This window comes from Copidosoma floridanum, unplaced genomic scaffold, assembly GCF_036245765.1.
Source record: "Copidosoma floridanum isolate Cflo_tuat_1 unplaced genomic scaffold, Cflo_Japanese_pri ptg000012l, whole genome shotgun sequence".
NCBI classification, from domain to species: domain Eukaryota; kingdom Metazoa; phylum Arthropoda; class Insecta; order Hymenoptera; family Encyrtidae; genus Copidosoma; species Copidosoma floridanum.
In genome coordinates this window covers 683,594-699,633 of record NW_028321889.1, presented here as the reverse complement: position 1 = coordinate 699,633, position 16,040 = coordinate 683,594, and the positions used below count along the sequence as shown (strand labels likewise).

Below are 16,040 nucleotides of genomic sequence, written 5' to 3'. Positions count from 1 at the left end.
ATTGGAAAAACAACTTGGTGATTGTGTACCAAGGAGTTGGGACGATATCACTGCTGGGCTCTAACAGTCTTGTGTCTGCAAAATAAGATGAGGAGTTGGCCCTTTCGTGAAAAAAAATCCCAAGGAAGTTGCTGTAACATATAGTTGCTAGATAGTACTGAAGTCGAGGGGCTACGTACCCTTAAATATTTATTTGATCAAGATAATATTTAACTTACGAGAATTAAAACCTTCTCGTTTTGTAACGTCGACCATACGTGCTTCAAGTTAGTTGCCTTCATTTCTCTTGAAAAAATTCTTTTAAACCCTTTTCTTACTCATTCGTGACTTTTTTTTTTTTTTTTTTTTTTTTTTTTTTTTTTTTTCTTTACGTCGTAATCACGTTATCTTAAGTATTGGGCAAAGAAAAAAAAGCATAAAAGTGTTGAAAAAAAAAAAAAAAAAACCCCTTGACTCACATGGTATACATCGCAACACACACACAGACGAATGATACTCTATAAGAACGGACTTTCCAAACAAACACTGTCTGCTCCTGAATATATATATATTTTACCCTCTGGTGGGAACTTTATTATGTATTTTCCGTGGCAAAAGCCAAAAGTACATATTAGGCGCGCGAAGCTAAGCAGCATCGAAACGAGAAAACAGAGGGAGCAGAACGGTGCGCGCGTAATGCAAGAAAACGAGGCGAGAGAGCGTGCAAACACACATGTACACGTTTGTTTGTGCGCATGTGTGCGTATGAGGCCTACTCACACATGCACATATATACCTATAGATGTGGACGAAAAAGGGGCTCTTTTGCATTCAACAGCAACGGCAGTACTTATGTATTGTGATAGCAGTTCAGGGTTATTGTAGCGATGCAAAACTGGGGCGCGCTCGGCATTCAAGTGCTTTTAGTCCTCCAAATCTATCTGGCTATCCGTACAGGTAGGCTCTCTCTCTATCTTTCTCTGTTTCCACTTTGCTCTCTTTCCGCTTGGCTCTTCTTATGGCTCGCGTTTTCCCATTGTTATTTTTCCAACCCTTCTTTTTTTTTTTTTTTTTTTTTTTTTTTTTTTCACGCTTACATCTCGAGGTATCGCGCTCTTTGCGTGCCTTTCATTTCGTACCTGCTTCCGTTGACGATTTTGTCCGGTATTGTTAGCGAATGATAAAATGGTGATGATTTTTTTTTTTTTCTTTTGGTCCTCGTCGTGTAATAATAATACTACCCCCAAAAGAGTGGTCGGACAAAAGGTTGCGAGTTATTTTCCAATTTTTCTTTCGCCGGGCTCATTTTTTCCGGCTTTCGTTGTTGCGGGTTTTTCACTGCATACACCGTTGGTATGGTACTCCCCCCCCCATCACTTTCGAACTCCAGCAGCATAGCGGTGGAAGCACGAATGCATTATTCACAGTAGCAGCAGGAACCACCGCTGGTATGTATCTTCGTTTCCATGGAAAAATTGTTGGGATGCGTACTGTTTTTTTTGTTCCTTTTTTTTTGTTTTTTCATAAAAAAGTTAACAAAAGCATAGCTAGAACAACAAAAACATTGATTATTGTGTACTTCAAACTTATTTAGTTTCAAACTAAATCTTTCGATGTGTACATGTTTTTTACACAAGATAGAGAGTCCATAATTTTTGCCGTAGCTTCATGGCAATTTTTTTTTTTTTAATTTTTTTTATCAAAAACATTAATCCCTGTCAGCTGTACTTAGGTTATTATAAGATACGTATCTATATTATCGACCCCTCATGCTGACGATAATATGTTTCTCCTCAAAGAAAAGAAAAATTACCATGGCTTCGCAGTAAAAATTTCTAATGGAAATAAATCGGTAAAAATCATCCCATGTACATTCTTTTCATTAATGGTTTTTCACTTGGATACAACAGCATTTTTGTGTTTCACTCTTGCAGGTTTCAATTAAATTGAAAATCCTTAGTTTCCAACGTGCGAATGGACCCGGAGTTTATTTCACAAATGCAGGCTTGATTATTTTATTCATACCCCTTTATTGAAAGAAAAGAAAGAAAAAAAATATGCGAGAACACAAAAGAGCCTTTTTCCACGATCCCGGGATGAAAAGAGAGAGCCAAAAATAATAGCTTCGTTTATCAGAGCATCCAAGCACCGCTATCGCACAACAATAAAAAAAAAAAAAAAAAAAAAACAAAAAAAAACAAAAAAAAAATATAAAGCACAAAGGCCCACGGGCGCTCTCTTTATCGTCCGGCTCGAGTCTTACGAGCCCAAGCGCGGTCGCTATCGAAATTTCGCCCTCTCGCTTCACCCTCCCCCCCTTTCCCCCGACTCGATGAAATTAAAAGTTTCAAAGGGCCACCCCCGATAAGGTTGTCCGGCAACAAGCATACTACGACACCCGCTCGTAAATTGAATTCCTGCTCGTTAGCCCGCGAAAGCTTATGCAGCTCGAAACCTCGACTGCATCATGCACTAACCTTTTTTTTCATTTTCTTTGGTTGGTGCTGTGCCCTCCCGTACACGGTAATACAATGTAGCGTAATGGAAGCGACGCCGACATTATTTGCGCGCCACTAGACTAGAGAGTGGTCGGAAGTGCGTGGGTGTGCACGTGGAGGTGTATTCGAGAAACTTCACGTTTAAATGTAAACAAGTGCAGTCGCGAACCAAACGGAGAGCACTTTAGTTCTCATACTTGGAGCTTTTGCAAAATTAGCAGTAGTTGACACATAAACAATTCTAATATGTATTTTTACCGTGGAACTCAAGGGACAATTGGGAATACTGCGCTAGTTTATGTAATTGCATGGTTTGCTGTGAAAACAATTTCGGTTTTATTTAGTAATAATGACCGTAGTTCTCTTATCACGGTTGATATTTCGGAAAAATCACATTATTTTACTACGATGGATTGAAAAAAAAAAAGGAATTCTCGACAGACGTTGCAACATTGACTTTGGCGGTTATTCCAACGAATCACAAATCAAAGGATGAAATTAAATTTCTCTTTTTATTTATATTCTTAGTGTGTTTCGTGTATGTTCGATCGATGTGCGCTTCGTTAATATTGGAATTCCGTCGTGTACGTGATGGAAAGAATGTTTCGTCAACTCACTCCCTTTTATATGTACGTATATACGACCCAACAACGCCCATATCTCGAGTTAAATTTAATCATTGAAATTACTTCCACAGCCGAAAGTCTCGCCAAGCGAATCAAACAAGCGAGCTTTCCTCTATATAGTCCACGCGGCTAATGCACCGACTGAAATGAGAAAGTTTGCTTCGCTTTTTGCACGGTTTGATCCAGCGGGGAGGCTTATATTACAATAGGTACGTGTGCATGATTGCTATAGTTGGGGTACCAAGGAATTAGTGGCGTCTTTTTGCTTCAGTGTCGCTGCGCGCGCCTTGGAGGCAACAATAATTAGGAATCGACTTTGGATGCTTTTCTTCGCGTATTGCCGTCGAGAAGATTGAGATAATTAGTTTACTCGAGTTTACTTGGGGAATCGTGATACTCGTTGAAAATTTATCATTTTGGAAGCGGAAGAAAATTTATTTGGTACTTTTTATCTTATAATTAATCTAGTATCTAGTACATTATCGCACTGTTTTACTTTCTCCAAAAGTAGAAGATTTGTATCGGTCCGTATTGGTCCAAGGAAAAGGATTTTTGTTGTTGAAATTTTTCATCAAATTGAATATAAACAATGTAAAATGGTAAATTTATATTTCTAACAATGTTGATGAAGGTAATTTTGTCAGTACAAAGAGACGTTTTACATCGACAGCAAAATTAATGTCAATTTAAATGATATTATCTGTTTGTAACGTTTATGTGTCGTTCTCCACAATTGCAATTTTAAAAATACAAAAATTAGAAAATTTAACTAAAAACAGTTTTACTTCCAACAACACTATGTTGCTCCACGAAATCACGTATCTTTGAATCAAAGAAAATTTCTTTACCCTCATTCCGTTAAATATTTTCTTTTAATTGAAACAAATTCAGTCGATCCAAAAAAACATTTCGTACAACTAAATGAGAAATTCGTAGTTGAAAAAAGAAAATTTTAATTTAATAAAATACTATTTTCAATTAACTTGTATTTTTTTACTCCTAAGAAAATATTAATTTGACGGAATGAGGGTAAAGAAATTTTCTTTGATTCAAAGAATTGGGTTGCTCAGTGATACGAATTGTATGAACATTTACAATCACGACTATAAATTTGTGTTCAATTAACGAATCGCGATGCTTATACATTCCAATCGCAAATATTGACAAACTCAAGTGAATCAAATTAATTAATTAATTCATATCACATTTACGAAGTTGCATAGCTCACACAATCCAATATCCCAAATTAAATCATCAATATTTCAAACTTTCGACTGTGATGAATACCCCGCACATAATCCTGTATACTTTGTCTTCTCGATTGAAATTCTCATGTTTCCGCGGTTGCAAAAAAAAAAAAAAAAAAAAAAAAAAACCCCAAATTTCCAAACCCCTGACCATTGCGTGCAAATTGCAATTATCAACCTCCGCCCGCAGCTTGTACTAAAGATGCCTCTTCGGAAACGTCCGTCTTTGTACGACAGTTGCGACGACCGTAAGGCATCCAAACACATGCACCCCTTCCGGTGAATTCTCGGCTCGCCTTATGCCGACGTCGTCGTGTCCGTGTCTCGTCAGATCGTCGTCGATACCACTCGACCCATCATTCACCCCCAGAGTTTCAAGTGTTTGTGCACGTACACGGAGAATGTATGTTTCTGGACTTTAGCGATGTTAATCTTAATTTTCGTTACCTAACAGTTAAGGTCTCCTTCCACGCGAAACGGACCACTCACTGAGTGCAGTGCAAAAACAGGTAGTCGAGTCGGGAAAATTTAATGATTTTTTTCCTCGACGTGACGTGGTTGTAATGAAATGCCACTCTCGTTCACCTACGCGTGAATAAGTTTGATACTGATATTATTATTTTGCCCAGCACTATTGGCTGGGAGCTTCGCCCGTGGCTGAACGGAGCATCGGTGGAAAGACGAGCTTTCGGGGCGCATTAATCGTGTAAATGGAACGAGAAAATCCTCTCGGAGGAGAAAAAAAATCATAATAATAATAAGAGCCCCTCGCTGTACGTGGCTCGTGCCTTGCAGCTCTTACTTCTCTCTTTGCTCGTGGCTCATTGAATTTAAAATTTACCGAGCTCGACTCGTCTGACTCGAATTTCAAAAGACTCTCTTGACTCTCATTTTTTTTTTTTTTCTTCATACGGTTGAATACTCGATGCCGCTGAGGATCCATTTTTATTTGTAGTTGATTTTTTAACAACTTACTTGTTTTTCGTCATTTTTTTGTTCTAAGAGTGTACCTTACGGCAATGGCATTCGAGAGGGTCTTGATAATATTTTTTTCTCTCGAGTATATCACTTAAAAAGGATTGTTTTAACACTCCCAGGTTTGTTTCAATTGAAATGACATCAACGTGATACAATTTGTGAATAAATTTTGGGTGGATTAATTACTATCTTCTCTAACGAGACCCGTCTCAGGTAGGAATTTAAATTAAATTTAATTATTTTTACATAATTGGATGATTATTTTTAGTAACTATGCCATTTGAAGAAAAAAATGTTCAAGTGATGGAGTTTTTTTTTTCAATGGTTAATTAAAAACTTTTTCAACATTTGAAAATTTTGATAAGAGTGTATGATCGTATTAACCAGGTGAAACTGAATTCACGTTTTTACAAGAGTTAATTTTTAGTCTGCCTATACTTTTTTCATCAAAAATTCATTCCAGCATAAATTTTCATAATTAAAACGTATGAAAGTTTTTTTAATTTTTGTGCAGTATTGTAATCCCTGACTGTGGCAAAGGTTTCTAAAATGACAATATATAATACAGATAATCGTTGCGTACTGCTAAATTATACCTAACTTTTATGCTTTGACAATATAACTGCCGCACACATTTTTCAGTTTTACAGTTGTAAGAAACTTATTTCGTATTTTATTACCAACGAGAATTTGTTCAAATATATTTAAATATATATATATGTAAGGATATTATTAATTTCTACAGGCAAACAATGAGCTTACCGTCGACTATTTACTCTCTGCTTGTTCAAATACACGAGCATATTGTGATATTGCGACCAGAAAATAACGTTGCAATTTTAATTTCGCCCCGAGTGCTGGACCCACACAGCGGAGTCGGGAAAGTTAATTGATTTTTTTTTTTTCGCGTTTTCAGTAATTGGTATTAATGAAGCAGCCGATATTGGAGAAATAAAAGGGGGAAAGAGAAAAATCTTTATTGATTGGGTGTATTTAATTTTGTTGGGACGATTTGCATATTTTAATGGAAGCGACTGCTTGAACTCATTTGGGATGCGATTCGAGGTATTGCATCGGTAAAAATTATTTTCTTCTGCTCAAATAAAGAAAAAGCAGGCTATCGCACTTTATCGAATCAATATTGATATGGAAACCGAATAAATAATATATTAGGTACGAGAAGGAAAAAAAGAAACACAAATTGTGTTTAATACATGAACTATTAAATACATAACTAATTTACACGAATAAGTAAAAATGAACAAAAACAAGAATGAAAGTTGTCTCTTCATCCTCAAGACCAACGGGCCAAAGCATATACAGCCGAGCGAATCGCTTCATCCTTTGATATGAGAAAATGTTTGACAGAGTATCATCGGAAATCCATCCTGGAGGAGGAACCCCTTACACACGATACCACCCAAAGCAAAGTAATACACGGTGATCGATATCTTCATGACCCAATGCTTATCGAGAAAAAGATTTATGCGCACCTGTACCTACTCGCGAAAAAAAAAAAAAAAAAAAAAAAAAAAGGATTGAATCATGTTTGCGAGCAGATTTATCGACAGGAAAAATAAAAGAAAATTAAAACGAGAAAAAACCAAGTTTTCTATGCTCATCCACTCGACTTCTTTCCGAATCTTGATTCCGATCGCGAGCGTAAAACGAATGGCACTCGGGACTTTGACAGTTTTACTGCAAATTGGACGCCACCGGTGGTACGTGTGTACCCGCGTCTTCGAAAAAGTAGGCCACGCATAGCGAGTACATTTTTGCGCGAGCGCCGGAAGAATCACAAGTGACACGATCATGATTCCTCTCCCTCGCAGTCAACATTATGCCCCACAACTTTCGTACTCGTCGATGCTACAAAACCACCGCTCGTTTTCCCGTGGACCAAGGAATTTCGTCGATTATACATTTCTCTCATCGCGGGTTCTCCACTTCCTTTTTGTCTTTTATTTCATTTGTTTACATGTTGTTGCGGGCCTGTACAATTATACCAAAGTTGAAACCGAGAAGTGTAGGTTTCTTCGCTCTGTGCACAAGACTTTTTCGGGTATTTCATGGCGTGAGGGATTCTAGCTCCTCTAGAAATCCAATAAAAGATACGCAAATTTTTGTTACAAAGATAAATTATTCCTTGATTCTTTTACTGCTTTTTTTTTAAAGAAAAATGTTATAAGTTAAACGTAGTACCTAAAAATTGGCAAAAGACTATGTGAAATAAAAATTCATAACTCTGCTTGCAAACTTTTGTCAACTTTGTTTGGAAAATTTGTAGTGCCACAAACCGTAGGTCTGTTTGCTTGTACCGATTTTAATGGCCAATCGAAGGTGTGGCTTGAAAAAACGAAAGATTTTGTCAAACGTGAATGCACACATCACAAAGAAAAGGCCCCCGAAAGCGGCTTACATTCTCACAAACGGATGGTTCTCATATACGCGCGCCAATCGGTTGCGCTTACGTTGCACAAAGTGGCACCGTATGACGTCATCGAGCGCGAATAAAGGAAACGAATAAAACAGAGCAAAAAGCTCGACATGATCATAAAAACCGACTGTCGTATACCCTCTCTTGCGCTCCGTCGGACACAGGTTTGCTACGGCCGTCGCTGTGCGTCTAATCGATTCGTAAGACCACCCCGGGGAGCTTTGTCGGAGCAGCGTCAGCACCACCCGCGAGGACGAGAGCTTATCCGAGATCGTGACTATACTCTCTCTCTCTCTCTCTATCCGCGCTCTCGTGATTTTTCCTCTTTATCGTGAAGTGGTGTAGTAACAGCGTTGGGCGGTTTTCGGATGGCCAGTCGTTAGTGCGGGAGAACGGGCCATTGCTTTTATCAGCTGCTGTGGAGGATTGATTTTTATCTCGTTTGATTCGCTGTTAGGGACGTACTTGGTATTTTTTTTTTTTTTTTCTTTTCTTTTTTTTCAGTGAGAAACGCGGTATTTCCTTGATCCACGCGAAGTGGCTGCTTTTTTTTAAAATTAATACATGATTACGATTACTTTTCAAATCAGTGCCACTTACCATTTTTTTCAACTTTTTGAATCCATACAGCGACAAAGTTAAAACATTTCATTACGGAGGTTTACGGCTCACTGTATTTATATCTTTGAGAAAAAAGGTGGTTTAATGGAATTTTACGACAAATTTTAAACAGACACGTTTTACCTTCTGACGACAAAACGCGATCTCTGGGTGACAATAAATGGCACCACCATCGGATATAGAGCAAACATATGTGTATACTTACCTTGCGAAACTCGAATCACGTAAATCCGACTATAAATGGTGATAAATAATAGGCTCGCTTCTCCAAGGGTTACTTTGGCTTACCACAGGTACTTGAACTCGCAGCTGCTATAAGCAAAGACTGTACATGCAGGTGTACATTTCAGTGGAAATAAGGAATTAACTGGAATTTCTAAAGATAAGACGTATTTGTTGTACAAAGATCATTTTGATCAACAATTTGGCGTTTGAGTTGTTTGTAAGTGTTATTAGATGATGATATTCGAGTGATAAAATTATAGCTACAGATGTCTGAGAATAGAGATTTTTTACGTTACACTATTTAAGTATTGGGGTTAGTTTTATTGTATAAAATACTAATATTGATGTAATTTAATTTATGTCGCTTTTTGTTTGGTTGGATCACAATATCGACGTTCATTTAAATGAATTACTGATCGGTTAAAATAATTCTTATATATAATCTCAACGTCTAAAGCCACTCAATGGTATTATAATTATAGTACATTTAAAATGGTCCTACTGTCTTTAATCCTGACCCTATCTCTGTAATTTGATAAATGGTACTTTTGACAGACCTGCAAAACCATGTTTATAAATAAATCATCATATATTTGACGTTCAAATAATCATTTATTGGAAAATAATTAATTTATTTGAGGGTACCTTGGTATTGCAACGGTTGTTCATCATTTTTTAAATATATTTGTACATTATTGAAGTTGCACTCCATGCTTTGTACTGAGTCAAAGTTTTCTAATATCCTTTGTTAGTTGTATGAGATATTGCGTTGTAATAATAAAACGTTTACACTGAAAGCAATACATCAAACTGAAAGCTATAAAAACTGCCTGTAAAAATGTTTCTCTTCGACCCGTAAAAAATTTTTATACGAAGGCTTATAAAATTCACATCCGATATAACTTACGACAGCAACGTCATAAAAAAAAAAGTAAGTACAGTTCACTCGAGATTACAGAACTTTTTCGTAACTATTACTTTGCCCCCTAATGAAAAATCCATAGCAAAGACGTGTACGGGAAACACAACCAAACAACCTATACGTGCGATATCAAATAGGGGGAGAACGATGGGGGGGAATAAACTGCACGCGTGCACCGCGATCGTGAGGCTTTTTTCTCGACCGTGCTGTTACCCCCTCCGTCCCAATCTCTCCTGGCCCTGCTCGCCATTTTTCCTGCACAAGCCTCAAGGCTCTGACGTGCGCTGTTTTTTTTTCCTGCACCGCGAGACGTTCTACTTTTACGCACACTCGCCTTCACCTGATTTTCAAATTCTTCTTCTTTTCATCCACTCTATCCTTTCGAAGTCTCCTTCTCCATCTGTAATCAACTGTTATCCATGACGTTGCATTAAACGGATATTTTTTTTTTTTTTTATCCTTGTACCTTGATTTTGTCGGATATCGTATCGACTCAACTTAGCATGTCCGATTAATTAACAAATGATTATTTTTTATTGAATTACAATCGATGATAACACTTGTGTTGAAAGATTACTCGTTTTGTGGTTGGTCGAGAAAAAGCGTTGTTCATTTTTTGTTTTTAACTTTGGTTGAAGTTGAACTTCATTTTTTTAGAGTATATTATCTTTGATTTTATCTGAAAAAAACCATCTCAAGAAAAAAAATTGGTAACATTACTACCAAACAAAATTTGCAATTGTTTTTATTTTTTGACAGTTAAAAACTATTCCAAATATCTGTCTTATCCGGCCTTGAGTACTAAATTTTTTCATTTCTCGCCAACTACTTGCTGTAGCAAAAATTGTTTTACTGACGAAAATACGAGTGAAATAGCTCTACGGAAAAAAAATATCCCCTGAATTATTCCTCATGCCACCCGGACGAAACTACCCTCTTCCTCGGTATCAACTCGCAACTCAACCCTTCCGACAGGAAAATCTCGTTTCTCCACATTTTCTTTCTGTTCGCAGTAGAAAAAAAACGCACGAAACAAAAAAATCCTAAGGACAAAGTCGATGGGAGGCTCAAGGAATAATATCGGTGATCAACTCCTCAGAGGCAAACTCGACTCCTCCTCCCTGATCATTCAGGACTCCTCTCGCACTCTACCCCCCCCCCCTCTCTCTTATCAATGGACTTTCAATGCGGGAGCTTTTTGGAGACGAATCCCCGGTCTTACTCTCCCTTTGCCTCCTCGAGAGCGTCAGCTCTGGTCCCTAATGCTTTTCTCCTCCTTCGCCGTCGAAAACGTGATTTTGCCATTTTCTTACGTCAACGTCATTTTTATGAAGGCGTGTACGCGATTGAGTAGCCCATCTCCGGCAGAGGAGCTTTTTTCCAGTTCGCAGCTCGCAAGGAGTGGGGGAAAAAAAAATCGGGACGCCGAGTCGATGGCATTGATCGTATAGGGTTTTCTTTATTTTCGCGTGACCCGTGCGTGTGCATCGATTCGTTTTCGTGGAAGGTTTGCGTACAGCGTGTCATCGCCGATGTGAAAAATGATGTTTCGTTCGTGTATCATCGATGTTCGCGTGTAGCCGATTCGTCTGATGTCTGTTTCGGGGAAAAAAATTGGATCGCTGTGGGAGGAGAAAAATAGGTGAGAAACTACTTGTTGTTGTTTGAAAGAATAAACGATTTCACTCACGTTGACGCCGAACGATTCTTCATTTTGCGGCGGATATTATTAAACGATACTGCGTGAGTTGGTTATTTTCTTCGATATTTTTTTGTCGTAGGTGTAACCTAAAACCATTTATTTGTTCACAATATTTGATTTTGGATCGAAAACTCAAGTGGAAAAACCTAATTTTTTTTTTTTGACGATGCGAGATCTAATCGCACCTATTTTAAGTTCCATCAAGAGATACAGATAGTTTTAATTACATTACTAAAAAACGTGTAGGGCTATGTCAAGCTAATGCGTATCCACTTGCACTCGACTAACATCGTATATGTTCCAAATCTTTTTTTTTAAAGCATTTTGATGTAAAGCACTGTTCCAAAACCGAATTTCAGATGTAATACAACGTATTGTGAAAAATTGTGTGAATAATGGGATATTAACCATCTGCTTTGTTTGATCAAGTTTAATGAAAACTTATTGTCATCAGTTTAGAATATTGATTTCAAAAGTATTTACTTACCATAATGTTTGCTCATTGAATTGCATCAATTAACGCGTCAGGTTACGCAACACGTCGATTGCTAATCCAAGAATAAGAAGCAAAACTTTTACAATCGTATCCATTAAAAGTTGGGGTTACGTTAAAATCTGTTTTCCCGACTCGTGATTCCGTCGTTACGTTACAGATGCAAGACACTTACCACCTGATCCACCCAGAATGGGCAGTTCTAATTTGTCAAATAAAAAAAAAGAAGCTTGATTCCTTCAACAATCAGTTCATCGAATCAAACTAGCTGAAACATCGAAGCACCTGCAACTTTCTAATGGTCTCAGAACCCAATGCTCCCTCTAATTAACCCCATCCCACTCGAATGTCCGATTGCCGACCAAAGTCGTATGGAAAAAGCGCAATTTAAAGTTTACGCCCACTATTGGATTAAGCTCGCAAAAGCCGAGCAAATCCATTGTTGGCCACCTAAAACTTATGTATTTATATTCGCATCGAATGAGAAAAATCGAGTTGTATTTTATTAATGGGACGAAACTTTGATTTGCGTGTTGCAGCAAGACTGTCCGAACGGCAGGCTGACGCCGGCAAAGTTCGTCGAAATGTATAAAATGTTCTTCCCGTCGGGGAACGCCGAGGAGTTTTGCGACCACGTGTTCCGCACATTCGACATGGATAAAAACGGATACATCGATTTCAAGGTAAGAAACATCTGGATTATTTCATTTTTTTTCTTCACGCAATCAAAGGTGAATGGCCTTGTTATTTGTGCCTATCTCTCAATCTGAAAAAAATCTAACGTGTATACTTGTACATCACAATACCTTGATTTTGCACACGATTTTTAGGTAAAGAGTTAACCACAGTAACCACAACAGTTCCGAAATTGCATCTTACTGACGCTTATTTTTTTATTCATGTACTCCCAGAGCACATGATGCAAAAACATAACTAGAGTTTTTATTATTATTATTATTATTTTTTTTTTAATTATTTTAACTGAGACTTTAGTATACGTAGAACTGCAAGAGTGTATTGTTATCTAAAGATTTCCTAAATGTTTTTCGACGCTCTTTTAAATATAACAAGTGGCATTGATATAATATGTTTTTGATGGTTCTGCATCTGCACTGGCAAACGTCATTTGCACACCTGACCTGCATTTGCGTCCGAATAATGAATAAACTAATCAGTTAGTTATTTACTTAACTGGACATCAGTGATACTTTATTCATTTAGAAGAACGTATAATGTCAGTCTCTATATACATTTATATAAGTCCCATGATCACAGCTTGAACCGGCCATATCGCGCGTAGATCGACTTTACGGGAAATAACTGTCACTGTTGCCACGTATTGCTCGATACTGTTCTACATAACGTAATAAAAGGTTACAGCTTTTTTTTACTCGTACAACTAAGAAATCGTTTAAATGCGATGGACAATTTTGATAGTTGGCTCGGGCTCATGCGAATGATTGTTTTTTTTTTTTTTTACTTGTTTTATAAGCAGGTCGAGAGAGTCAACACAGAGATTTTATGATAAATTATTCAAACCTTTTGTACGTCGACCCAATGGTACGAGAGTCACGCATTTTACAAAGCTACTGCATCGACGAGAATTTACGTAATTTATTAGGATCTTTAAACTGTTATCAACACTTTATCGTGCACTCAAATTAATTTATGTATTTTTTTTTGCTACCAATTGATTCGTTTATCAAAATTGAAAAAAAAATTTCTACGCTATAAATACGGAAAATGTCCATAAATCACGTGCCTTGGTAACGTTAGCGCGTGTTGGGATGCATTAAATAATGTAAATCAAAATTGCTTTTGCCCTATTTCTTGAACCGTTTGGCCTCCCTTGTGAGGACGTGGGAGGGAAAGGTTTATGTCAAACCAAAGACGTTCCATTTTTCCCCTCCATTTATTTACAGAATTTAATTATTACTTTCATGCATTTGGAAAATTTCAAGTCGATCGCACAGTCGGGATTTCATTAATTTCACTTCACGCACTCTGTGCATCAATAAACCACGAAAAAATGAAAACAATCATTTTGGTCGAATATATGTGATCGCTGTTAATGTGAAAATGACAAAAAAGAAAGGACGTTAAAAGCTACTCCCCTCGCCAACCCACGTAACTCGTTTTTCATACTTGGCACGGAAAAACCAACTTTCCGAGCGCCAACAGCTTTTCGACCAATTTGCCAGCAAGACCATTTGAGAAAACTTTGTAATCGACCCCAAGGATGGTCAGCTAAAAACATAAAAACAGTTGAACGGAAAAAATCCTGCGGGCTCGGAAACTTTATCTCGGGCACTTGCCCCTACATGTAAAACCCTTCCTCGACACCTCGAACACGCCAGCTAAAAAAAAAACACTATCTACACGAACGTGGTGTTGCAAAAATAATCGTCCCGGCTCCCGCGTGTAGTTGGAAACAGAGTTGGCACGCGAAAAACCCCGCGTAAACAGCAATAAAGTGAAAAAAAAAAAAAAAAAAAAAAAAAAACACACACGCACACACATACGCCTCGCCTCGCAAGTGCCGACGGTGATGCAGGTCGGGAGGAGCAGTTCATCCCCTGCGCCACACCCCTAAAGCATGAGCCAGCGCGTTTTATGTATACGTAATTCCGCGCTTAACGCTCGCGGTCATTAATAGAGCCAAGAGAGAGAGAGAGAGAGGGAGAGTGAAAGGGGTGGGGGTGGATGAATTTGCCGAAGCGAATTGGGTCAAAAGCTCGTACGACGAGGCTGCGTGTGGGGAGGGGGCATGCGAAAGGCCTTTTAACTCCCCCACCCCCCTCTCGCGCGTTCGCGGCACTCCTGTGGCGGGTGCCGGGGTGTTCTTTGTACGTGTATATGGCTAGCTCGCGTTTTTCACCCCTTTCCTATACCCTGACGCTCTCGTGCATTGTTGTGCACGCGCTGGCCGGGAAGATTGATTGTGGAGTTGATTCGCGCTCGGGTATTAATTATCGCCGGCCGATGGTGTTGGGAGCTCTTTTTTCTTCATTTTTTTTTTTTTTTCCATCCCATATTAGTTCTTGAGGGAGCTGTTGCAGGACGAATAAGACCTATAGCTTTTAAAAAGTGTTCAGATTTATTCGTCATCGAGTGTTAAACCATCATCTCGAATGGAAAAATTATTGATGTACACGGGGTTTAACGTGCCTGGTGGTCTCCAGTAGTTAATAGTTGGAAGAACAGAAAAAAACGATTTGGTGAAACAGTCGGTGCACCAGTTATTTACTTCTTTTTAAAATTATTAATACTTTTACAGTGTACTTTACCAGCTTTATTTCTCGTCGCTTTGGACAAAGAGAAATTCTGGAAAAATCACGCTTCACGCGCTCGTAGTTAGGAACAATGGCATAAAATTAGACGCAGTGCTGTATAGCTGCAGTTGCTGTATCGATCGCTACTTGCTGGACTTTTTTTTTTTTTTTTTTTTTTTTTTTTAGTACCGTGAAACGACACCCCACAAACGCCATGCTGTCGCGCCAGAAATAAGTATAGGCTTTTTAAAAATCATATCAATTATCGAGCACGATTACACGTTCCAAAAATAGAGCCCGAGACGGGATTTCTTACCACGTAATGATACACGCTCGTACCTTGATCTTATACTATTCAAGGTTTCACCTGATGCTCGCAACGAGGCATGTAATGAGCGAACTTGTGTAATACCAGGTGCTTGTATTGTAAGTGCGCCTAACTCGTGATATACTTCCCGACGCGTGTCATCGTCACTGATGATGTACACAATCTTTGACGCAACTTGAAAAAAAAAGAGCTTTTCCACCTGACACATGTCGAAACAATTGTCTCGGTCATTTGTTCCGAGCGATGAAAAGGTCAGGGGAACTTGAACAATTTCGAGCATTGGGGCTACGTTTTCTCCTCCATGCGAATACAAGCGATGCGCGAAGGATAAATCCGAAAAACGTGGATGGTTGGCTGAGAGATTGCATTTTTCTTGGCTCTGATACCCATTAGGATCTCTCCTGAGCTTATGACGAATTGTCACCCAATAATTTAACTTTTCACAATTGTCTTCGTACTTACGATAATACATTCCTTTGACAAGCTCTGTGGGTATCGCACACATTTTGCTTTCAACGAGAATCACATATCCTGCCGTTTCTACACGCGTTGTATATATACATGTAGAAAATACCACCCAAGCCAACAGCTTCGCTGGCAAGTTGCCAGTGACGCAATATGACAGATAATGGATATCGAATAATACGCGTATTGTGTAACAATTATGTGCGTACAGATAAGATTTTTATGAAAATACAATGGTGATCGTGAA

The 16,040-nt window shown here is 38.3% G+C and overlaps 2 protein-coding genes across 5 annotated transcripts in view; both read left to right on the top strand.

The window, feature by feature from the left end:
- Positions 1-16,040, top strand: part of Nca (neurocalcin homolog) — a 139,502-nt gene that overhangs the window by 92,453 nt on the left and 31,009 nt on the right. The gene's annotated exons all lie outside the window — the stretch shown is intronic.
- The window catches only part of LOC106646663 (neuronal calcium sensor 2), a 120,373-nt gene that overhangs the window by 88,581 nt on the left and 15,752 nt on the right, over positions 1-16,040 (top strand). For both annotated transcript variants that reach the window (XM_014362744.3, XM_014362743.3), the window contains one exon: positions 12,268-12,411. In XM_014362744.3, the coding sequence (XP_014218230.1) occupies positions 12,268-12,411 (144 nt within the window). The remainder of the gene's footprint in view (positions 1-12,267; positions 12,412-16,040) is intronic.